At 43.9% G+C, this 24,496-nt stretch overlaps 1 protein-coding gene across 2 annotated transcripts in view; it reads right to left on the bottom strand.

Annotated features, from left to right (window-relative positions):
* GRIN2B (glutamate ionotropic receptor NMDA type subunit 2B) overlaps nucleotides 1-24,496 on the bottom strand; it is a 413,013-nt gene that overhangs the window by 44,192 nt on the left and 344,325 nt on the right. For both annotated transcript variants that reach the window (XM_025879804.2, XM_073877947.1), the window contains exons 6-9: nucleotides 5,330-5,532; nucleotides 4,390-4,561; nucleotides 4,017-4,170; nucleotides 371-496 (exon numbers count right to left, since the gene is read on the bottom strand). In XM_025879804.2, the coding sequence (XP_025735589.1) occupies nucleotides 371-496; nucleotides 4,017-4,170; nucleotides 4,390-4,561; nucleotides 5,330-5,532 (655 nt within the window). The remainder of the gene's footprint in view (nucleotides 1-370; nucleotides 497-4,016; nucleotides 4,171-4,389; nucleotides 4,562-5,329; nucleotides 5,533-24,496) is intronic.

Below are 24,496 nucleotides of genomic sequence, written 5' to 3'. Positions count from 1 at the left end.
TATGGAGTATATCTGCCTTGTTCGTCCATCTGTTCAAACAGACTGCTCACAGCCTAAGGTTATCAAAATAGTTTCCTCTGACATGTTTATGCTAGGCGAATCTACGACCAGCTTCCCTCTCTTTTACCCTGGGGTAGAACTGGGCTCGCTGGGTGAGGCTTCTGCCAGCGAGGGACACAGAGATCCAGACTAACCTCTTAATTGGGGTATTTCTAATTAGTTGCCTAGCTGTTGACATAGAAGGCTGAAGGTTCATTTTCAGAAATGGGTAAGTCAGGGAGCGGGCAGACACCAAATGAGGAGTAGAGAGACTCAGAATGGAGAACAAGAGACGACAATGCAGAAATGTAATAGCCGTAGCTGGCCTTACCTCTGCCATCAGCGAGGCACCTGTTATAACCCACAGGGCTGAAGTACTCGAAGACAAAGACAGCCACGGCTGAGACGATGAGCAGCATCACGAACATCATAACCCATACGTCAGCACTGAATGGCTCTGGGGAAGGAAAAAAAAAATCAGTGCTCAGAATTAAAACAGAGAACAAACAGATTCTGATTAATTTGCGTATTAATTTGCTCAGGCAACGTGTATTTTGTTGGGGGGAAACAAACCACAGGTGTGTTGCGTCTCTCCCGAGAGCCAGGGCCTGGGTCAGGGAGGAGTGACAGGCTGTGTCTGAATGTCTCCATTGCCCTGATGGGCAGGTCAAGGCCTATTTTCTTTCAAACACATGAGAAAGAAGAGCTTCTTGCCTATGAACTTTCTGAGATAGTTTCTGCTATTGCCAGGAAATGTTCATCTGCAAGAAGTACTAGATTGGGGTAAGTGAATCATAGGGAACAGGTTCTTGGTTTATGTTGTCCCCTATATGGTCACACCACATGATGGAGGCCTGGAAAAGCTTTCACCAATGCTTCCGAACCTTGTGTGCAAATTCATTCTCCACAGATGTTAGTTGCTGTTTCAGGCTTGACTTGATTTGGTAATAACTATATCCAATGAGTAACTTTTGCCCCCTTACCTCAACTCTCCTAAACTTCCTAGTCTACATTTACTTTACAACCCACTTGGATATGGTGTATTTTATGGGGCATCATTAGGGCATGAGAATAGGAGTCAATGTCAAAAAAAAAAAATCCATCCACATTGACAATCAGTATCTGTAACAGTGGGAATGTAGCCCGTGACAAGGGAACATGCCTCAGCTGTAATTAACAGAACAACTACAAGTTATTCCCTCACACCAAGTGAAAGCATTGATGGGATAAGACCAGGCAAGACAGCAAGAATGTTCTCCATGTGCTTTCTTTAGTTTCTTTAATCTTTCTTGCTGAATCCCTTCCATGGATCTCAAGCTCTCTGGCTTGGAGGTGTCTAGAAATTGAACACTGTATTCCAAGAGCCACCTCTCCGAAGGCCTACAAAAAGGGACAATTGCTATGCATTCCCATGATACGATGTTCCCTCAATTGTGTCTCAAAATAGCTCTGGCCTTTTTAGCTGTCACATCACATTGTAAACTCATAACTAAGTGAATTAACATACTGTTTTTTCCATCTTCCAAATCATTAATAAAGATGAAGTTGAGAAAGGAGAAAAATTGGCTGGAAATTAGAAAATATTTTCTTTACTTGAAACCTACTTTACTTTTGCACTTTTGAAGGGAATGATAAAAACCTGGTCACTTGACAATTTAAAAAGGACCCTGATAAGGCACATACCGACCGTGAAATGCAAAACCTTTCAGTGGCAGCCAGAGACGTGAGGGCAGCAGGTTTAATTCAAAGCCTCTATATGGTGGAGCCGGGAAGCCCCCCACCCCCTCAGTTCTCACTGATTGCAGTCCTACCCTGATTTCATTGCTGACTAAGATCAGGGAATAACTGAGTAAAAGCATCCTCTCCAGGCTTTCTTTTCCCCCATGGAGCCCAGGGCAACCTTCTGTACACAAAATATCACAGACATTTGTATTGGTTTTTACGATTTAGAAAGTACTTTCACCATATGTTTTATATAATCCTTATAATGGCCCTTTCATTATGGTATTACCATGTCTATTTTACAGAAGTCAAGGTCTTTTCCAAGTTCCTACTCAGAAAGTGGCAGGGCCAGGTTATAATCTGAGGTCTTCTGGGGCAAAGTTTGTACTTTCTCATTGTATTATATCACTTCCTTGTCTCTGCCCTTCACATCGGTGCTTGATTTAGGAGCTGCACTCTGAAATGTCCCCATGAGAACTGGAGCGCAGGCTCTGAAGGCAGCCACATTTGGGCTTTAATCCTAGGTCTGTCAGCTGTGAACTGACAGGTTGTTGGAAAACTGCTTACCGGGTCTAAGACTCAGTTTCCCGAGCCATAACATGGGTATTATAATAATAGTATCGATGAATATCAGTGAGATAATATAACAAAAGGATGTACAGTAATGCTTGGAACACCACATAACAGGTGTTCCATAAATGTTGGCTTCTTTTACCCCTGCAAATAACTGCTTCTCCTCTGAACACACACACACACACACACACACACACACACACACACGCACCCTGCCTGGCCCTGCTATGTCATTCTAGGGCTATGCTGATATATCACTGGCTCTTCCAGTTCAGAAATTGAGGTTAGTGCTATACCGATGGCTAAGAATTAGAATGTAGTTGTGTCTGTATCTCTTAATGTTCCAATTATCCTTGCAAAGGAAAAAAGCAAATAAAATACATAAAGCTGCTATGAGGATTAATGCATATAGTGTGTGTGCTATCTAATAACATTTCACATAAAATTGGCAGGGCCAGAATCCGCCTCACTGTACGCAGGCTAGCTGAGAAACTTGAGTAATTTATGGAAAAATTCTATGGGACCTATAACTCCACTTTATAGTACATTAATTAAAAACTTTCCCCTCCCCCCCTTGCCCACTGGAATAGAGCTTAAAGAAACATTAGTCAAGGTTTATTCCAATATCCTCATGGAGAAAAAAAACAAAGTTGATGTCTTTCAGAGAGTTTGTGACTCATCCAAGGGCTTATGGTTTGTTTATGGCCAAGCCAGGCCTCCTGTCTCCTAGCCCAATGTCCTGTTCTCAAGGTGACATTTTATTTTCCCACCCCTTGCTCTCACGGCCCCTGCAAAAAAATATGGGGTAAGAGCCCACAAAGGAGCTCATCTAATTGAAATCTTGGCCTTATCTCACCAGGTCTTATATTGTATCTAAGGTTTTCAACACAAAAAGTGATGCTGGAGAGTAGGGAAGTACAGAATGGAACAAGGAAGGACGGGCTAGAGTGGAAGGCAGCATCGGATCAGCTGTATCTGACAAAGCTCAGAAAAATGCATGTAAAAACAGAAAACCTCTTTTGGGAGCATGGAGCTCAATTCTTGAAGATAATTAAAAAAGTATTTCAATGATAGCAAGAATTAGAGATTATTAAAGCAGGAAGTAGCCGCAGACATCAGCTGGTTGAAATGGCTTCTTCTATGGATGAAGGAAACTGAGTCCCAGGATGGAGCACATTTGCTCAGGGTCAAGTGATGAGTAAGTGGCAGGAATGGGACTAGAGTAGGAGCCCTGACTGCCCAGCCAGCACTGTTTTCTTTTTTTTTTTAAAGATTTATTTATTTATTTGAGAGAGAGAGAATGAGAGAGAGAGTACATGAGAGGGGGGAGGGTCAGAGGGAGAAGCAGGCTCCCTTACTGAGCAGGGAGCCCGATGCGGGACTCGATCCCGGGACTCCGGGATCATGACCTGAGCCGAAGGCAGTCGCTCAACCAACTGAGCCACCCAGGCGCCCAACCAGCACTGTTTTCTTACAGGGTCATATGCTGTCCTATTGGTTTTGGGTATTTTTCAGTGTTCATGTTTGAGAATAATCGATTTTGAAGTCCCCCAAATTAAATAAGCTCCTGTCAAACCAACTCCTGGCTGAGACAGCCTGGCCACGTGCTCCTGCCCTTGATCCTCACACCAAGTGCCTGTCCTTATGTCCATGTGCTTCACACGGGCAAGCATAGCACTTACCTAAGAAGGCAGAAGGTGAGACAGTCCCATTGCTACGTGACACCATGACACTGATACCGGTCTCTATGAAGGGCACAGAGAAGTCGACCACCTCAGATCGCTCCTCATTGATGGTGAGCGACCCCACCGCCATGTAGGCCCTCTTCATGACCACCTGGGAGAAATGCACAGTGCTCCAATTAGAGGGCTCGGGAAGGCAAGGGGCTGCCGCAGGGAGAACAGAGCCCAGCAGCGGTTTCCGTAGTAGAGTGGGAACGGGAAGTCTATTCACTATTTGCTACTTTCTAAAATTTATAGAGGAGCATTTTTTTTTATATTGTCAGGAAACAAAATACATGAAAAATGGAAATGGCTCTGATGTTCTGACACTCACCTCTCCAATCATACCATTCCAGGTTCCATTGATCTTCTTCCCATGCTTGCCATTGGTAACCAGGTAAAGATCATAAGTGAACTTCACAGATTTAGAAATTTTCTTAAGAATGTCGATACAGAACCCCTTGCAGCACTTTTTAATGTAACCTGGCTCCTCATCTGTTTTATTCCTAACCAGTTGAAGAAACAAACAAAACAAAACAAAACAAAACAAGGCTTTACACAAGAGGCAGGTATTACCCTTTACCATGAAAACTCCAACCCAAAAGCAGGTCTTCCCCTTCACCGCTCAGATCAGACCTGAGTGAGGAAATAAATGAGACCACAGAATCGTGATTCTTCCATTAGCTCATCATATTGAACCATGTTTTCTCACATTTTTTAGTGCTCCTTTGAAGTATAATGTACATCAGGAAGGTGCGCCTACCCTAAGGGTTCAATTAGATAAATTTGCACACACTGAACGCACCCATTTAACCAGCACCAAATTGAGATAGAGAAAAAGTACCCTTTTGTATTCTCTTCCAGGCATTTCCCATCCTTATCAAAGAGAATCATTATCTGACTTCTAATGGGATAGCAGCTTATTTTTACCTGTTTCCAAAAATGTTTCTAAATCTCAAAATTTCAGGGCACAATGGCTCAAGAAAACATGGTTCAACACCAATGCAAATTTGAATCTCTATAAATTTGAGGTCCTGGCTGTTGAGAACAGGCAAAGCCAAAGATACTTGAGCATAGTTAGCAGTAAGTCTCCCAGGTCAGGATCTGGACAGAACCACAGGGCTGCTCAGTAATTCCATTGTTCAGTAGCAACTGAAAATTGAACATGGTGCCCAATTCATTCTATGCCTCAGGTCCCCACCCAGGAAGGTGCTGACAGCCGTATTAAATGTGCCTATCCCACGCCACCCAGAGCACTGGGGAAGGGGCCATACTCAGAGACTATGCGTTTTTGGCAGGGGACTGTGTTCCTCATGCAGGTTCCACTCAGAGGGTCCACACTTTCCACAATGACAAAGGGGGCCTCCTCCAGGGTTACAATGCTCAGATGGTCATCCTCCTGTTCTTCTGTCTCAGGACACATTCGGGGCCACACGTAGTACTTCATCTGCAGGGACTTGTCTTTCCACTTGCCCACCTGCACAGGGGTAAACAAAAGACTCAGAAACCACTGGCAAGAGGCCTCAGCAGCCTCTCCTGGTATCACCCAGGAAGCTATTAAACAAAGGTAAATAGTCGCAGGCATTGAACGTAGTAGAGGGGAAATTTTTTTTAACCTGTATGCTCAAAAGGAGTCTACCATGTCCATGTCTAAGAAAGGTAATATATTCATTTGCTCACTCACTTACCAAACACTAAAAGAGTATCTACCATGTGCTGGGCACACTGCAAAACCTTGGGGCTCAACAAAGCATCATTCTGCCCTTCATCAAGCTCACATTGAGTGAAGGAGTCAGAAATGTAAACAAATGTTTACAGTGATAGATAGTAAGTGCTAACACAGAAGCTCATACAAGTGTTGGGAGGATGCTGGAGTTTCCTGCTTTGAGTGGCTGGCGGTTTTTTTCCTACTTAACTCTAACAAGGAGCATGATAGTGAGAGCAGCAAATAGCTCTGGAAAGGTCAACAGAATGACTGGAGCAAATGAGCCAGAAGGATGTGTTTTGGCTTGTAACAGAGGTCCAGTGGGAAGCCATGTGGAGAACTGGGTAGATCTGAATTGGAATAAAATGATAAGTCAGGATTAAAGAATACTGATGCAGCTAGCTTAGCTGGGGAAGGAAGCATGGTTGGGCTGGTGGTGAATCCCATGGGTCAAGGCAGATATGCACCTGCTGGGTTGGGTGGGATGAATCACATAGGTCTTTCTGTGTGCACAGGCTATGTCCCCCAACTTCAGGCAGCACCATTCAAACACAGTCCGGTGTGATAAGTGGGTGCCCCCTAGAATCATTCACGTGGTGGCCCTGCTGCCAATCATCAGGAGAAATGTGTGGGTTCCATTATCTTTTCGAAGAACCTTTCATTCCTATTTTTATAATAGAATCTGTAGGACTTTGTTGGTGGGTTCTTGTTCTCACTCTGCCCTTGAGTTTCCTGAAGAGGGAACACCTTTTCATTTTCTATAACCAAACATCTTCAATTACCCCAGGAATTATGGATTCAAAGCTCCTGCATTTTCCGAATCTGTAATTTCCTCCATGCAGCAATGCAAATTAGCAGCGTAAGTGTGGCACCGGGACTACAAAACTACTTAATTATCAACTACATAAATCAATAAGGAGCAACAAATGGGCAGCACTTCGTAAGTTTTCAAGGAAAGAGGCTTAGATTTCCACATTCGTACAAAACCAAAATTCCTTCTTCTGTGTCTGCTTTTGTCTACAGTTAGGTTTCTACCTGGTAACTCCCTAGGTGTGGTTTGTATCTCCCTCCCACTTGCCTAGTAGGCACCACCCACTTCTACACCCATATTAGGTCTGTATAGCCGTGGCCCTTGTCTTACTATATCACTATAACATGGACAGTGGCTTGGCATCCTGGACCAACTCGGGCATTAACCTTGGTGCTATTTTTCTTCCAAGTGTATAAGCCATATTTCACTTTTGTATTCAGAATTAGGCACTGAACCAAATGTTTGTTTTCCTTTTTGTGTATCGTCTTCTCCGAACTGAAGGTCCTGTTTTGGTGCAAGTCTGTTTTTCTTCATACTGCTAAGAGTACTTATTTCTCAAGGAGAACTATCCATTCCCAGCCACATGGGGATATTTATGTCTTCGGCTAGTGGTTAGAAGGGAGGTAGAGCTTGGGGGAGGGGAGACCCCACCCTGGGGGCCCATGATGTTGGGTCACCTCCAACTCGCCCTATTTATCCCAGTGGCCAAACTGATATCATTTTCTGCGTGTTCAGTGATGGGGAAAAGTTAGGAATCCCTCATGTACCTATTTTTATTTATTTATTTTTTTCATTTTTATCATTTTCTCCCAGTAGTCTCTTTGGGGTCTTTTCTTTTAAATCCAGATTTCTTCTCTTCTATCTTACTGCTATTAGCCTAGTCCAGTGGTGCAGCAGCCCATCTGGGATTGCTGCAGGCAACTTCCAGCTTCACACAGGGTACCCACCCCCCAGAGAGCACTGTGGACACTGCTGTCAGATGGCTCTTCCTAAAACATCACTTGGTTATATAACCGCTATTTAAGAATTCCAACAGCCTCTCATTGCCCTCGGGATGTGTCCAAACTTCTCACCTACATGGTCAAGGTGTGTGCATTCAGCTTCATCTACCTTGACAGAGTTAAATTCACTATTTTGAAATATGAATCCTTCGTTCATACTGAGAAAGGAAGTTATTGGTATTGAGAGCTAATACAGGTTAATCAGGAACAGGTTTCAACAAGCAAGCAGCTTTTTCTTTTCTAATAGACTTACTCTATCTGTAAGACAAAAATGCTGCGGACATAGCATTTTGGCAAAGTTTCTCATGACACTCTTGTGAACATGGAATATGATATCGATTATTGTATACTTTGACAGATTTGAAAGGAGTTTAAAATATTTATTAAACAAAAGATTGTTTAATGAATCAATGCCAACAAGGAAAGAGGTCTTTAGTGACATGTCAGGAGACTCTGTTCTTACAAGTGGCCTGCACAGTGTTTCATAAAACCAAACAGAAGTAACGCTTACCATACTGCAGATAACACAAAGCTAAATGGGATAGAAGATATACTGCATTGCAGAATCAAGGTTGGAAGTGATACGAATTAATTGGAATGGGCTAAACCAAATGGAATGACATTTAATAATATTTATACATGAAGCTGAGCATTTAGATTTTATAAAAAGCAACTGCATAGTATTTAAAAGGAGATATTTCAACTAACAGCAGTTTATAAAAGCTATTGCAATAACAAATGGTATATTTATGGATGTACAGTATCTAGCACATGGGGTGAGGGAAGGGCACAGATGATCCCACTCTGCTCTGTGTTCATCATACCACAGCTGGGAAACTAGCTGTTGATCCTATAATTCTATGAGAAATGATTTTTATTTACCAGATCATTCTCCTTTATCCAAGAATAACCTGCATATGGAGTACCCACTAGCATACCTTTTCTCAACTTTCCAATAAGCTAGCCGGGTCATTCCTTGCTTCACTTTAGTTCAATTCAACCTACAGCAACTTCATGCTAAGCACTGGGCTATGTGTTACAGATAACAATACCAGGTAGCATTTAGCAAGGGCTTAGGATACAGTAGGCACTGAATGAACATTCTAAAAATCTCATTAATCATCGCAGCAAGCTTGTGAGATGGGGACTATTAATTAATGTCTCATTTTACAGATGAGAACAGAGGGGTTTGATGACTTACCCACACTGTCATGGTGCATGAGTGCAATGTCAGGATTTGAAGCTGAACGATCTGGCTTCCAAGCTTGGGCTGTACCCACTACCCAGCACTGGGGCTCTGACCTTGAAGGAGTAAATCACGATCCCTATCCTCTGAGGACAGTCAAGTGGGGAAAGACACTATCTATTGATGGTAACATCAAATTAGGCTTTGGTAATGACCTAATAAAAGGTATAAATAAAGTACTCTGGGATTCAGAATAGAAGTGATTATTTCTGAAAGTGTCGGGGAAAAGCTTGATGAAGACCCTTTATCTTTGAGCTGGGCCCTGAAATGTGATAGTGCCTTAGGTGAAGAGTACTCTATTCACCAAGGCGAAAGCAAGAGCAAAGGATCAAAGTCCACTGTTGCTCAAAAGAGAGATCAAGGAGAGTCCTTCACAGCTGAAAGGTATGATGTGTGGGGAGAAATGGTCTAACTCAGTTTTCCTCCTCCTTAAAGACCTGTTCATTCTAGCCGGACAATCTTCATTTTCTAGAGAGCCAACTGGATAGCACTCCTCTCTTCACAACTCCTTGTTCAACGGCGTCACACCGATAGCTTGAAATTAGCTGGGGGCACCCATGAAATTGGCAAACACCGTAATTCTGGGCTTCCCCTGTCCATCCCCCAGTTATTAAATATTTTCCAACCCACAAATGGCCCAGAGTAACCAAATCATTCATCATTTCATGCTATGCACTACCTTATTTAGTGACTTTAACTTTTCAGGAGTCTTGTCTCCTACCCTAAATTCTGAATGTAACCCTAAGTATTTTTGTGACCATGGACAAATGTTTAAAACTCTTAGTCTCAGTTCCCATATCTGTAAAATAAGGCAATGATTTCTAAGGTGCCTTGCATAAAATCTCATGATCCCAGGATCTTTTTAGGACTGAGGCTCTCTACCACACTTCCATCTGATTAGAATCCAGTGAAAAAGTGTTCTACATGGTTATTGCCTCAAGGGAGGGAAGTGTCTGATTTGTTTACACAAAACGATTAGCTTGTGTTAAAGTAATGATTCTTTTTTTTTTTTTTTAAGTAATGATTCTTTTTTATTTTTTCTTCAAGGATGACTGCCGTGAAGAAGAGAAGTTGACAAATGCCCGAGGCCTGAAAGGAGAAACAATTTTTTTGAGGGAAAAAAAAGCCCTCTGCTATGAATATCAGATTCACAATGCCAACACAGAGTGCTCATGTGAAAGAACATGTTTAATTACCTCAAATTAGCTACCTCAAGGCAAGGAGCAAGAACTTAGAAACAAGTGAACAACTAAGTATAACAGGAACTTTTTATGTAGAAAAATAAGTTATGTTTCAACAATTTGTTTAAGGGAGAGGATATGGTGGAGATATGATAGATGGGAAAGTTTGTTCAGAGTCATGAAGAATGGCAAGAAGACAAAGAGAAGCCTGAGACACTAAAAGGGAAACTTCTGAATGCTTTCCTAGAATATGTGGACTGGTGTGAGTTTGTAATACCGGAAATGCAGATATTTCAGAGAAAATACAGTGAGAAAAACTAAATGAAGAATTCATAGCTGCAGTTAAAATATGATCGGAAAAAGAAAAACGTTGAGGAAATAATGAAGAAAACGTCTATAAAGCGCTCTGAATTCCTCAGAGATAGGCACTGAACAAACATCATTACCAGGTGCACGTTTAACAACAACATCTGTCTATAAAAAATGCAGTTCTCCGCCATACTAACATTTAAAAAGAGCTCTAGAGGACTGAAATCATCTTTATCAAGAGAAAAAAAAAAATCTCTGATTAGTTTCCCCAGAAAAACATAGAGTCATTTTTAGGGGTTGTGGTTTGGTACTCTTGGTACAAGCGGAACACCTGTTCAGCTGGGGATTTCTTCTCAAAAAGAAGTCTACACCTCACAAACCTGCCACATATTATTCCATAAGCCTCTGCTCAGGAAAATTCTAGAGAACCGATCTGTGGTGATTTTAGACTTAGAGTCTTCCTTCTGCTCACGGATTTCCTCCTTTACCACTAGTGAGACCGGCACCAGTTAGAACCCTGAGAAGGCTACGCGTAAAAAAGAAGGCCACAGGGACCACGTTCCTGCTGAAAGCCCCTGAGTTTGTCCCTTTGGTGAGTGTGTCATCACGGAGAAAGGAGAGGGGCCTGGGCAGGGCACAGCTGCTGTGAAGGCTGCTTCAGTCCTGGCACAGATAGCGAAGGACATCAGTCTCTCCGGGTTGCCTCTCTCACGTGCACAGAAAGTCATTTTTTAAGATCCTGGAACAAAAGCATTTCTGAGAGCCTCTTAAGGTGTCAAAGGTTATTTTTCAAAAATCAAAGTGTTTTTGTTTCTTGTGTGAGATGGCATCTGGCTCTAACACTTAACACTTGCCGCTCATTGTATGTATTCCACTGACTTTAAAAATGCAAAATTAAAAAAAAATTTAAATACGTTCTTTAAAGATTTTATGTATTTATTTGACAGAGAGAGTGAGAGGGAGAGCACAAGCAGGGGGAGCAGCAGAGGGAGAGGGAGAAGCCGGCTCCCCGCTGAGCAGGGAGCCCCGATGCAGGGCTCGATCCCAGGACCCTGAGATCATGACCTGAGCCGGAGGCAGACGCTTAACCGACTGAGCCACCCAGGTACCCTAAAAATGCAAAATTTAAAACTACGTGTGATTTCTCTGAGCAAGCTAAAAGAACAGGCACAGCGCCTGCAAGGCAGCCCAAACATGCATCCCATTCTGTCCCAAAGCCGCGTCACATCAGGTAGCTGGCCCGGGGTAGGCCTGAGACTCCCAACATAGCAAAAGTCTGAGGATAGGAAGGCGCTCCCGTTTCTCTTCCCTAAAGCTACCCCTCCGAGCTCCGAGGACTTTCAAAGGTTGAGTGTCTGCTAGTATTTCATTTTGCTCAATCTTTATTTCTCCATATCCGCCTCTCTTCCCCATCACTGGTAACCAAGTGGGACCTTTTGGTGTATGGCCGTCCATTATCTATATTCATACAAAATACATATACATATATATGAAAAAGGGGACACGTGTGTGTATGCACGTGTTGTGTTTTCCAAAATCGTATCATAACACACACATGTCTCTGCAACTTACTTTTTCCACTTCGTTATACATTCTGGGCTTACTCCCAGTTAGAGCTAACTCCTTTTAACAGCTGCAAGGTAGTCCATAATAACGGACATGTCTCCCTGTATTTAGGTGTACCCCTATTAATAAATATTTAGGATATTTCCTAAAAAAACTTTTTTAACCAAAATACACAATACATATCTTGATATTTCCAAAGCATTCATCCCCAGTAATGTGAATAAGCAAAATAAAAGGATATTTATGTTTTTAAATGTTCTCGATGTTGCTGGAATACTTTCCCAAAGGTGTGTAGTGACTGAACTTCCCATCAGCAGAGCACACGAGCGCCCCCTGCACACGTTCTCACAGGCACTAGGTTTTTATCGCTATTAACGTCTGCCAATCTAAGGAAAGAAAAACGATATCTAACTTGAATTTTCATCTCCTTGGCTCGCAGTGAGCGAGAGCACCTCTGCACATCTGTTAGCATTTAGGTTTTCCTCTTTTACCTTCTAGTCTTATCCTTCACCCATTTGCCGTTGAGCTGTTTGTCTTTCTTATTTGTAGGGAGCTCCTGGTGTAGCAGGATAGTAATCCCCTGTCAGATATGCTTGAAATATTGTTCTCCCTCTGAGATTTCTCTTCTGTTTTTGCTATATTTTTTTATGCATAGAATTTTACCTTTACCTTTCTTTCTTTCATAGTATCACGTCTCTTTATATAGAACATTTAGTTTTCCTACTTTACTTTAAAGAAAAAAAGATCTACCCCCCCCCCGCCCGCACCCTGTTCCTTGCTCCTCCCTTTCGCACAGAGCTTGTCTGGCGGACATGTAGCTTTGCCTCTGTGTTGTTCAGTCTTCCCTTCGTCAGTCCTTCCATGCCTCTCAAATGCTCTGCATCCTTCTCAGCCCTTCTCAGGCCTCCTCACTTCCCAGACGCTGTCCCTGGTCACCCCTGCTCCAAGAAAAAGCTCTATTTGATCTTCTGGAATAATTTTGTGGGTCATCCACTCCCTTTTGCTGTTATATGAAAATGCTAGCTATGGTTTGATATACAAATCTTGTCTCTGAATATGTCTTTAAGCATTCTAGGGCAGAGACTGTGTTATTTTACTTCTTTTTGTCCCTTGTCCTGGCTTGAACAAGTGTGTTCCTAGTAAATCACTGAGTGATGTCACCGGGGGAAAAAAATACATGGTACCCTCCAAAGGCTACACCAGGTTGAATTCCGGTGTTCTTCCACAAAAAGACCTTAGGAGGCAAGGCTGCCACACATACTGTTTCTCTTCACTCTGCCTCTCTCCAGCATCCTGATTATAAAGCTGCCCTGGGTGGACTCAGTTCCATGTGCATTACTGTAAGGATAACGGCGAAATCTGCTGCACTGAGAACCTAACAAGGCCACCGGCACAGCGTGACGCTCCTTCTCCTAATCATTTGCATACTCAGTGATGTCTAGGTTCAGAACTCCAGCATTTGAAAAACGCATTAGAAAGTAATTTCCATATTCAAATTTGATCCGTGACCCCCTGGGCCCATTACGGCTTCTGCACTCAGGAAGCTGGGGACCGGCAGCCCAGACACATGGGCCACGGGGAGGTCCAGCCAGCCACACTTGCCTGGCACTTGTGTGGGTCTCCCAGCGAAACTGAGCCAGCGGTTGTCATCCCAGGCCTCGGCTGCTCTCCCTGTCTGATGCCCGGGGCTCCCCGGGGACTGTGCATTCCCACCGCTGCTACCAGCTATCACCCTGGGAGTGATCCTTGCTCTCCACTCGTTCTGGCCTCCGTGTCTCCTGCTCTGGAGAGCGGAGGGATGGGGAAGTGGCGAGCTAGAGTAGAAGCGGGTGCCAGGAGTGAAAGCTGCTGATTCCCCGGGCCCCAGAGCACAGTTGTGGGCATTTCAGGTAACTCCACAAACAGATGTGATGAGAAAACTGGCCTCGCGAGAGAGAAAGAAGGATGAGGCCAGTGATCACACGTGAAGCCGGCGGTAATACTGGAGTCAGTGTAGCTCTTCTGGGCCGGACCCTGGGCCAGGCACCTCGCATGGGGTCGTGGCATTCCTCTGTCACAAATTCCCCAGAACGGGGATGTTGTGATGCCCACAATACAGACAAAACACAGACTCACTGAGGGCCCAGGGTTTTATCCTGGAGCCCTTTGCCTCTAGAAGTCCATGTTTCTTTCACTCTGCTGTGTTGTCAAAAGAATATTCCTGATCTTTTTATTCCTCACCTTATTGTGATCTGAGAGGGAAGAGCCTGCTTCAGCCCCATAGCTTTCCACCCTCAGCCCAGCCTCCCAGAAACGGTGAGCGGTGGTTGTGTCTAAAGGCTTTGCGGCAAATCTCCGGTGTGAGCCTGGCAGGCAGGACGGTTAACAGGTGGCGGTGGGAGGCACACTGCTGACGGGCTGTGTGACCTTTGGTGAGTTATTTCATCTCTCCGTGCCTGGTACATCTCAGCTTTGTGCAAGTATTTGCTATTTTCCTCTTCCTTTCCCCCCTCCTCATTGCCACTATTACTCCTACGATTGAAACATGGGTATGACTCTTTTAACAGGCCTAACTTCCCCCAGAAACATAGCTGTTGTTTTTGTTTTGTTTTGTTTTGCTTGCAAGTGGTAAGGGAGAAATACTGAACAAACTCCGACTTTTCAAACTTTAACTCAATTCATTAAAACACATCAGGGTAAACTCCACACAATTCTTTTCGTTTTGTGTGCTATTTTCATACAAATAAAAACAGAAATCACAAGGATTAAAAATGCTACGACCCTTCTAGATTTACCAAAGGCCTTGAACCTAAAGAGCCCCAAGGAGCCGGGTGTTTGCTCTTCATAAAACCTGCCCTGGCACGAGGTGAAGATTTTAGAAAGGGCATTAATTCTTTTAGGTCAGACAATTTTGTTCATAGCTTGCCACAGAGGTTCAAATAGACTGAAAGGTTCGGCATGTTGTCCTGAAGGGTCTGAAAGTGTTTGAAATCTCCCAAAAAAGGCCCCTCCTCTGAAACTCCAAAACCGAGCCCTGCACCACCCTGTAGGACATGTGGGAGCCCGTCAGGGACACGCATGTCATATTTCAGCAGCACTCAGGCTAGTCCCGCTTTCCCTGAATCAACGTCCTCCTACATCGCAGGGCTCTGGATGTGTGTGCAACATGCCCAGAACATGGGCCTGCCCCAGAACACAGCTGAGCAGGGGTGCTGACTGCTGGATGTGGGTGGACTCCAGCGGGGCTGCTATAACCTGCTTTTGGGGCCAGGGCCACAGGCTTCAGTCATGAACACGGCTCATCATCAGGTTAGCTTATTACTCTCCACCTTTATCCTCAGATGAGAAGCTGTGAGGGAAGAGAGCAGAGGTGCATACATAATGTCTGACCATTCTAAATGTGACTTCTGGGATTTGAGCACTGGATTCACAAGTATTTGTATATATATTCAATATACGTGCTGTGAGCATGCGTGCATGTATTAGTCCCCATTCATTCATTCACTCCACTACTTCATTCTATTTCGTCATATTAGTTAAGTGCATAGGCTTTGAAGTCAGAAAGGCCTACTTTGAGTCCTAGCTTGGCTTGTGTGTGACTCTGGACAAGTTGCCTAACCTTTTAAATTCTGTGTTGTGGATGCTTGCAGCTCTACCAGCCTGCCACCCTCCACCTGACTCTTCTCACTCACTCTCTCCCCCAGCCCCTTTTCTTAGTTCAGTCTCTCCTCCTTTTGTGCACTGGCCCTTCCGACGGCATGGTCCGTGGAAGCTGCCATGTTATTGCACTTCTGAGGCTATACCCTGGCCTGAGGCCCGGGGCACCTGCCTGTTGAGGGAAATCCCTGGGATTTGTAACCTTAGGACCCAAAGGAGTGCCAAATCATTGTCATCCCAGGAGCATAAGCTGGAATACATAACATTCAGAGGCGGTGGGCAGCCATGTCCGGTACCCTATGAAGAAAACTGTTTTTTACGGAGAGAGAGAATGAAGCCAGTGGCCAGAGAAAGGTATATACAAGTGAGCGAGGGCAAGATATCTGACAGCATCAGAGTCCTGGCTCGTAGCTATTCGAGAGGCCCTGCCACAGTTCTGTTGTGGGTTCTGGTGAGACAGTCTGGTATCCTTGTAATAAGTTTGCCTTTTGCTTAAGCTAGTTCAAGTTGGGTCTCTGTTTTTTATAATCAAAGCAAGTCCTCATCATACACTGTTTATCTCACCTATCAAAGGCCAGAGGGTAACTCTAACTATCTTCATGGGATTTTGATGAAAATCAAATAAAATAACGTACATACAATGCTTTTGTGGAATGCCTGGAGCACAGTGAGCTCTGAGTAAATGCCAGTAGTTCTGGTGGTCATGGTGGTGTTTGTCATCAGCCTTTGGTGAACATCTCGGGAACCAAGAAGTGGGTGGGCTCACCAGTGACAGGCAGATCGCATCACCATTCCTAAGCAAGTGCTCCCCTGCCTGGGGCCAAGGGAAGGAGAAGCAGGAGGCCTACACTCAAGCTCAGAGTTCTGGATTTAGGCAGGGCCAACGAGCTAGAGTTTCTGCTCTCAGGTCTGACAGTGGCTTATGACTGCATCCCCTACCTGGCCCCCAGGCCTCGAAGGGGTGACCTGGACAGTCACAGGGTCTCAGCGTCAGCCAATCACACTCAGCAGGTCATTTGGCATCTCCTCCCAACTGGCCTACGTGCCAAACCCTGCGGCCAGGCCCACTCATTCCCATGCTTTCTATCTCCCCTTTTATTCTCCACGCACCCCTTCCACAAATCCTTTTCCAGCATTAGGAGCTCATAAGCAGAAGGTTTCTGTAAGATCCCTGTCTCGGGGTTTCCCCCATGCCAAGGAAGTGGTCGAAGCGAGATGTGGACCCAGGCAATCTGATGTCAGAACCTTGGCTTTTCCCCACTACTCCGCATTGCCTCAAGTATTAGATAAGATGCATAAGGACAGTATCAGGCATGGAGTAATAATGATGCTCAGCAAATGGTACTGACTCAGAATAGCCCATCCGTCCCATGCTGACTGCTGGATGTGGGTAGCTCCACACGCCTCGGGCCACCACAGCATTAGAGGACCTAGGAATGCAGAGTGGCTGGAGGATAAAATGCACAGAGCAGAAGCAGTGCCACCGTCCAGAAGGCACTGAGTTCTCATGGGAGACCCCCTGGGAGCCAGCAATGATTATACTGCTCTTCAAACACTGCTTACTGGACTGATCCCAGCTTGTTCGGCCCTTTGCCTCGTGGTAAGTTTCATCACATCCTCCATCATGATCCTCCTCTGAGTTCCAAATGTGTTCAAGATGTTTAAAGAAAAGGTTATCTGAAACACACAGGAATCTACCATAGATCTTAGACATGCTGGGCTAGCACACCTCTGAAGTGTATCTCAGGATGCTAAGGAACATGACGCAAGTAGTTGGACATTCAGTGAAGCAACCCAACAAGGAAAACCAGGTTCTCATGCAAAATATCCAGAGCTAGAAAAGGGGGCCAGACCTGGAGCAGGACCTCATCAGGTGAGACTGAAGAGAGCTGTTTTGAGTGCTGCAGGGTGTTCGTCCGGAAGGGCCAAAAGGAAAGTAACAGGAGGGATTGTGGAGAAGGAACATATTGTGTAAGCATAATGACAATGTTTTCCAGACCACAAATCTGAATGTAAACTCCGATAATTATGAATGTGTTTTCAGGGACAATGAAGCAGCATAGTTGAAAGTGTGATCATCCAGGAAATCCAAGGCATAAGGTTGTGAATATATAGGAAAAGAAACAAGGCATGAACATTGCAAAGACACATAAAAATCACCGAGGCAATGAAGGAGCACAAATAGAAGAGGTCAAAGTCATTGAATATACATTATAATTTTAAAAGACTAGACCACAGAGAAAAGAGAAAAAAAGTCATGAAAGATAGGCTTCTAAGAAGGTATCCTGTAGAATTCATAGAATGGCTTCCTCATACCTCACTGAGGCCACGGACAAGAGGACTAAATCCCTAGCAATACTGCTCCTTCTAAGATTATCCCAGCTCTACCACCCTTCTGAGGCGGAATTGTCCAACTTTGTGGACATACATACCTGCTAAGTATGTGCAAAATAGTCTTTCTGGAATATTCTGGACTATGCTATCCAAAGCCATTCCTTTTCTTCCTGAAATGCCTTCCCCCAGCTTCGGAGGCTAGAAATGGCAGGATAGGACCTCACACTGGCTTTCATTCTCAGACATTCCACCTCTTACAGGGATTCCTCCGTTACTACCTACTGGTTTCCCCACCTCCAGTCCTATCTCGTCCAGTCCCTCCTCTGCCGGGCCCCTAGCATGATCTAACTTTCAGATCTGACCCCATCCTTACCCTTTCCAAAGCCTGTCAGTGTCTCCTCCATCTACAGAGTGATATCCACCCTCCTTGGACGAGTACATAGTTATTCTCCACCCTTTCCCTTCCTCTCTCCCCTTCCCTCTTTCTTTCCCTCCCTCCCTCTCTTCCTCTCTCTCTCTCCTTTCTGGTCTTTCTGCTTTCTTTTTAACTTACCTCTTCAGGGTTCCTAGCCTTTACCTTGATCTGATAATAACACACGATGCTGTTTCTTATCGGAATACCTTTACGCTTCCTGGGATTCTCTAGTTTAAATCTCTTCTCTTCTGGATGACACCACTCAACCTTTAGGATTCAATGTGGGTCGTATCTACTCCAAGAAGCCTTTCCCCGCCATGCCCTCAGGCGGGGCTGAGGGGTTAGGTAGCCTTCTTTTGTTCTCTCCAAATACCCTGTGGGTATCTCCATCACTGAACTTGCTATAGCATACATATTTGGTTGCTCATGTGCCTGTTCTCCTCTAGCAGACTATAATCTCCTCAATGGCGGGGAATGAATATTATTATTATTATTATTATTATTATATCTGCAATGCCTAGAGTAAGGAATAGTACCACAGTGGGCACTCAGTGAATGTTAGTTGAACAAATGAGTGAGGGGGATTTTAGAAGGAGAAACTGTTCTTGGCAGCTAATAATAAACAATGGTGATTCTGCTAATAATACTAGCTAATATTTATTGAGCATTCACTATATGTTAGGGACCATGTTAAGCAAGGCACATATGTTATTGAATTTAATTCTCAGAATAGTCTTATAAAGTGGATATTACTTTTTACAGCCATTCATGGGAGGTCATTGTATTAGTGGTACCCACAATACGTAGCATATCATATATGATCATATATCCTAATATCCATACTGGCATAGTCCCCTCTCTCATTGACTCTAGATTTGGCCTTGTGACTTGTTTTGATCAGTAGAATTGCAAAATATGTGATACATATAGAGGCTTGACCAGTAACAGTGCAATGGGCCTTGCCTTCTTGGCATGTTGCTAATAACTTGGAATAAACTTGAGCCAGCCTCCTTGAGGATGGGCAAACATGCAGAATGAGGCCCAGGTGATGGCCAGTAGCAACAGCTAGATAGGAGAGTAAGGCCATTTTGGATTATCCAGGTGACCCTAGCAGATGAGTGGCGTCATGTGAGATGAACCCAAGAACCACTCCACTCATCCCCAACTCGAACCGCTGCCCCAAAGAACAGTGGGTAATACAATGGTAGTTGTTTCAAACCACTAAGTTTTGGGGTGGTTGTTACATAGCGGAGATTAACTGAAATATATCCACCTTGGAAAAGGCTACACATATCAGGCAAAACCAAAGAAGTTAGAAACAAGAAGATGACAGAGATAGAATTAAAAGACAAAATAGCACCAAGTTCTTTAGAGTTCTTTAATATAAATAAGTGCTTCGCTGACGTAAGCCCTTCTTAATTGTAGTCTTGTTGGAAGAGTGCTGAACACAGAGTCGAGTTTCAGGCCCAGCCCCACCACTGACAAGTCCTGTGAATGTGACAAATCACTGAGCCTCTGGGAATCTGAGTTTCTTTATCAGCAAAGTGGGGAGATTCAACAATATACAATGTACATATGTATATTCTACTAATTTCACAGGGCTGGTAAGAGAATCAAATGTACATCAAACTGTCCAAATGGAAGTATTAATGCTATTGAAATTAGTTAATAACTTTGGATCACAACAATTACTAACAACTCCACAAACCAGCAAAAGCTGGTGGAACAGAGGAGGATGCTAAAGAATGGGAAATTCAGAAACCAATATCCTTCCATGTACCGAATAATGTTTCTCTAGAAGGCATTTCAACACCTTTAGTATCAGTGGTATCTCATCATTTTCCTTACATGGTGCTCTTAAGATACTTTGTGTAACTCTTCCTCCCCCCCCCCCCCCCCGCCCCGTGTTTAAAATCTAGTGTCACACCATCTCTTAAAGGTCAGGAGAATCCCTGATCTCAAAGCAAAAGCACTGGCCAGGAGTGTGAGGATTTGGTCAGACTCTGCCTCCCACTAGCTATGGGACCTTGTCCCTTAACCTTACTGAGTCTAATTCTCTGTTAAATATGAGGGTGACAACATTTACCGAAACTCCCCCAGAGGGTTTTAAGAGCAACAAATGTGATAATGTATGTGGAAGTGTCCTGAAATCAGCTACTCCCTGCACAAAGTCAAGGTACTATGAGTGCCCCATTGAGCAGAAAATACCCGATGTTTAGAGGTATTTATTTATTTAGAGGTATCTATACCAATGACATGCAGACACTGGGCTAAGTGGTAGGTTTGGCAGGAGAAAAATGGGGAAACTGACATTTGAGGTACAAGGTAATTTACCTCTGGTCACATAATTAAGAAATGGCTGAATTGAATAGAAATCCTTATCTGCCTCCCTCCAAAGCCTGGGCTTCTCCTATAGTGCTGGGCAGCCTCCAAATGGAACCTCCTCAGTCTGCAGGAGAGCGAAATTATTGGCCAAGTAGTTTACCATTAAATGGGGTCACCAGCTTGTGGCTAAAGAAACAGATGATGAAAAAAGTGCTGGGGGAGAAAATGCCTGTTTACAAACACAGCTTAATTAATTAATCAACTCAGATGAGGCAGAAGAGGCGGGTTTCCAGATGCCTGACATGGAGAATTAATTAGCAGAAAGGCACCAGGCTTGGACTCTTGTCCAGAGCACATGGTAGTTTTAAATTACTAAATTGCCTCAGTGTCCCTCACCTCAACTAAACTGCCCCTCAACTTAGCTAAAGCCATTTGACTAGGAACGAAAAACAACAATAACAACAACAACAACAACAACAACAACAACAACAGAGCACCTCACTGAGAATGATAACCGAACCGGAAAGGGGCCACTAACTAAAGCTTCACATGCAGTTCAGAAAAGAAAGTAGTCTCTAGTGTTTCCAGTTCACGTCACAAAGGGTCAGAATAAAATTAAAGTGAAGTAAAGTTACACCCTACTAGCACCTGGAAATTCCAAATCTGTACCTAAATAAAATGGAAAACTAACCTGTAGCCCTCGAACTCCCACCAGGCAACACCACCACCTTCGTGTCTGCCATCTTTGTGGTTGCAAAAGAAGTGTGTCTGGGAAAAGCCGAAGTACCCAGGCCATTGTCTTCATGTTCTGTGTCATTTTGCTTATTGAAAGGATGAAGGGTTATTTAGGAAAGAGAACTCCTGGGCGCCTGGGTGGCTCAGTTGGTTAAGCGACTGCCTTCGGCTCAGGTCATGATCCTGGAGTCCCGGGATCGAGTCCTGCATCGGGCTCCCCGCTCAGCGGGGAGTCTGCTTCTCCCTCTGACCCTCTCCCCTCTCATGCTCTATCTCATTCTCTCTCTCAAATAAATAAATAAAACCTTTAAAAAAAAAAAAGGAAAGAGAACTCCTTTCACCTGAGTTACTTGTTGTAAATATAAAGTAGGTGTGAAATCTGTAGAAATCACAACAAAATGGGGTTGGGCCAGCCCAGGAGAATAAATAATGTGGAGCTAATATTAAATGAAATGTGTACTGAACTCTGTGTGACTTTACAAATCAAAGTCGCTTTTTAGGAATGGGTCCCTTCCCTTCTCTGCTTCTATAGTTCACATTTCCTGGGGGTTCTGAAACTGCTCCTAATTTGTTGTTTATATTTTTATCAGTGAATTTCCATGTATTTTTCAGTTGTTTGGGACTTGTCCTCTGCCTAATTAAGCAGAGGAAGTTAATGAGGTATGAAGTGACTTTGTGCCACACAGTAAATAGAATATCATGTGCATAAAGAGAAGTAAGTGACAGGTCGGGGCAAAGAGTCAAGTGAGGCTTGAGGTTTGGGGGCCTGGACAGAGGGTGGAGGGACAGACATGGTGGGATTCCACAGGAGGGGGGCATAAATGATGCAGACTCTTGGATCTGGAAGTGATCTAGAGAGAATTGATAGTTTTCAACCAGGCTCTATACTAGAATCACCTGTAAAGCTATTAAAATGCTGACTCCTGCGGCTCCTGTGTGTCTCAGTGGGCTGAGCGTCAGACTCTTGGTTTCAGCTCAGGTCATGATCTCAAGGTTGGGCCCATGTCGAGCTCTGCGCTCAGCGTGGAGTCTACTTAAGGATTCTCCCTCTCTGTCCCCCCCCACATTCGTGCATGTGCTCTTTTGCTCTCTCATAAATAAATGTTGATTCCTGTGCCCTGTCCCAGGCCAGTTCTATTGGAATCTCTAAGCAGAATAAAATAATAAACTTAAATAAAGGAGACAACAGTATTACTTAAAAACTCCCCAGATGATTCTTACGGATAGCAGGATTGAGAGCTGCTCATCTATGATGACCCCTTCATTTTACTAATGGGGAAGCGAGGGAGCACATTTGGAGAGGCAAAAGAGAAGGTGTGGGTCAATGATGTTAGGTGGCTGTTCACGGAGTTGTCCCGACAAGCTTCCTTCTTCACTCACAGCTTCATTTACAGCCTTAGTCTTGTTTTATGGGAAAGGGAGCTCTCCCTGCCGGGCTCCTTCCCCTCACCAGACTGTCACACTTGGGCATGTCTGTGTGAAGCTGAAGGGGGTGAGACTAGTGGTGCTCAAAGTGTGGTCCCCAGACCAGCAGCATCAGCATTACTTGGGAACTCGTTAGAAATGCAAATTCTCAGGCTTCCCTCCAGACCTACTGAATCAGCAGCTGTGGGGGCGGAACACAAAAATCTGGGTTTTAACAAGCCCGATGCATGCTGAAGTTTGAGAACCTCTGGTTTAGACTCTCATTTTTCAACGGATCTTTAGAGGGAGGGAGCAGAACGGGAGGTAACGGTGGCAGAAAGTTCATGAGGACACTGGTCCCTGCAACTGAGGATGAAGGCTGGCAGGGTTTCCTGTGGATTAATCAAGGACCGAAGGATAAAATTTATCACCATATACAACGAGGACTTTAATATTTACCATGTGTCACCTGCCTGACTAACAGCTAGCTGGTGAAAATAAAATGCCTTTTGTTCCCTCGAACAGATCTGATGCCAAACTGATAAATTCCTGCTTTGAAAAATTTGTTTTTGCCTATGATGGGGGTTTATTCAATACCCTACCGGGTTTTAACTTAAATATTCCTATTTTCAACTCTTGATTATGTCTCACAATAGAGAATAAGAGAGATGAATTTAATAGTTAAAAGATAATCAACATTTTATTTGCTTGAAGAATGTATTCACAACTCATAGCCCCATCAGTGACATAGGCACCCACTCCCAAACCTACTCCGTCTCGTTTCTCATTCTTTCTTGGCTCAGGGCCCTTCTCAGTGCCTACCACACAGCTGTTGATATGAGGAATGTGCCAAAATGATGCAAGAGCTAGGTCACAGCAGATAATCCACTTATGGATAATAAAAAATATGTGTCACACTTGGCTGACCATGTCAGTTCTGAGCTGCTCTACATACATAAGAGATCCTTCATACCTAAGACAGAGTCCAAAGCAAAATGAAAAACCCATATGATTTGGCCATGTTCTGACTCATGTTTTAATTCACCCTAGAATAATGGGTAAAAATAAACTCTCTGACCAATAGCTCGTTATTGATCAGGTGTCTTATGCCAGGCTCTATGTGAGATCTTGCAGGAAGTACAGAAGATAATGACAGGTTCTGTTTTCAAGGACCTCATAATCAAATGGGGAACAAAGAGATACACATATTAAAAAACAACTTATGATGTCCCCTGTATCAGCTATGGTAGGCTAACCAGTATACCGAATAGTTTATGAAATGGATTATAACACAATTTCATTTCATTTCTAGTTCATGGTAAGTGTACTGAAGTTGGCAGGGAGGCCTCCTGCATACAATTATTTGGGGACTCTGGCATCTTCAGCATGAGGCTTTCAGGCCCCCATGGAGGGGTCTCCATCCCAGCTAGCCAGAGACAAAAGGAGCATAACTGAGCTTATGTGGGAGGATCTTATGGGCCAAGCCTGGAATGACACCCATCACTTCTGCTCACATTGCATTGGCTAGGTATCAGTCATATGGCCACACCTAACTAAAAGAAGCTGGGAAATAGAACCCAGCTGTACAGTCAGAAAGAAGAGCAAACAAAATTTATTTGGTAAATAGCTACAGTCTCTGCCATGCTAGGCAAGATTGGGGAGGGTGTGTGAGACTGGGGGGTGAGGTTAGAAACAGTTTTCTTTATATACATTTGCCTTATTTCATTGTTTCCCACTATCATGTGTTACTTTTGTAATTTCTGAAGATTCCAT

Source organism: Callorhinus ursinus, unplaced genomic scaffold, assembly GCF_003265705.2.
Source record: "Callorhinus ursinus isolate GAN/ISIS: 27379988/994484 unplaced genomic scaffold, GSC_fseal_2.0 scaffold27, whole genome shotgun sequence".
Taxonomy (NCBI): Eukaryota; Metazoa; Chordata; class Mammalia; order Carnivora; family Otariidae; genus Callorhinus; species Callorhinus ursinus.
Note: the sequence above shows the minus strand (reverse complement) of the source record. Positions and strands in the feature narration are given on the sequence as shown.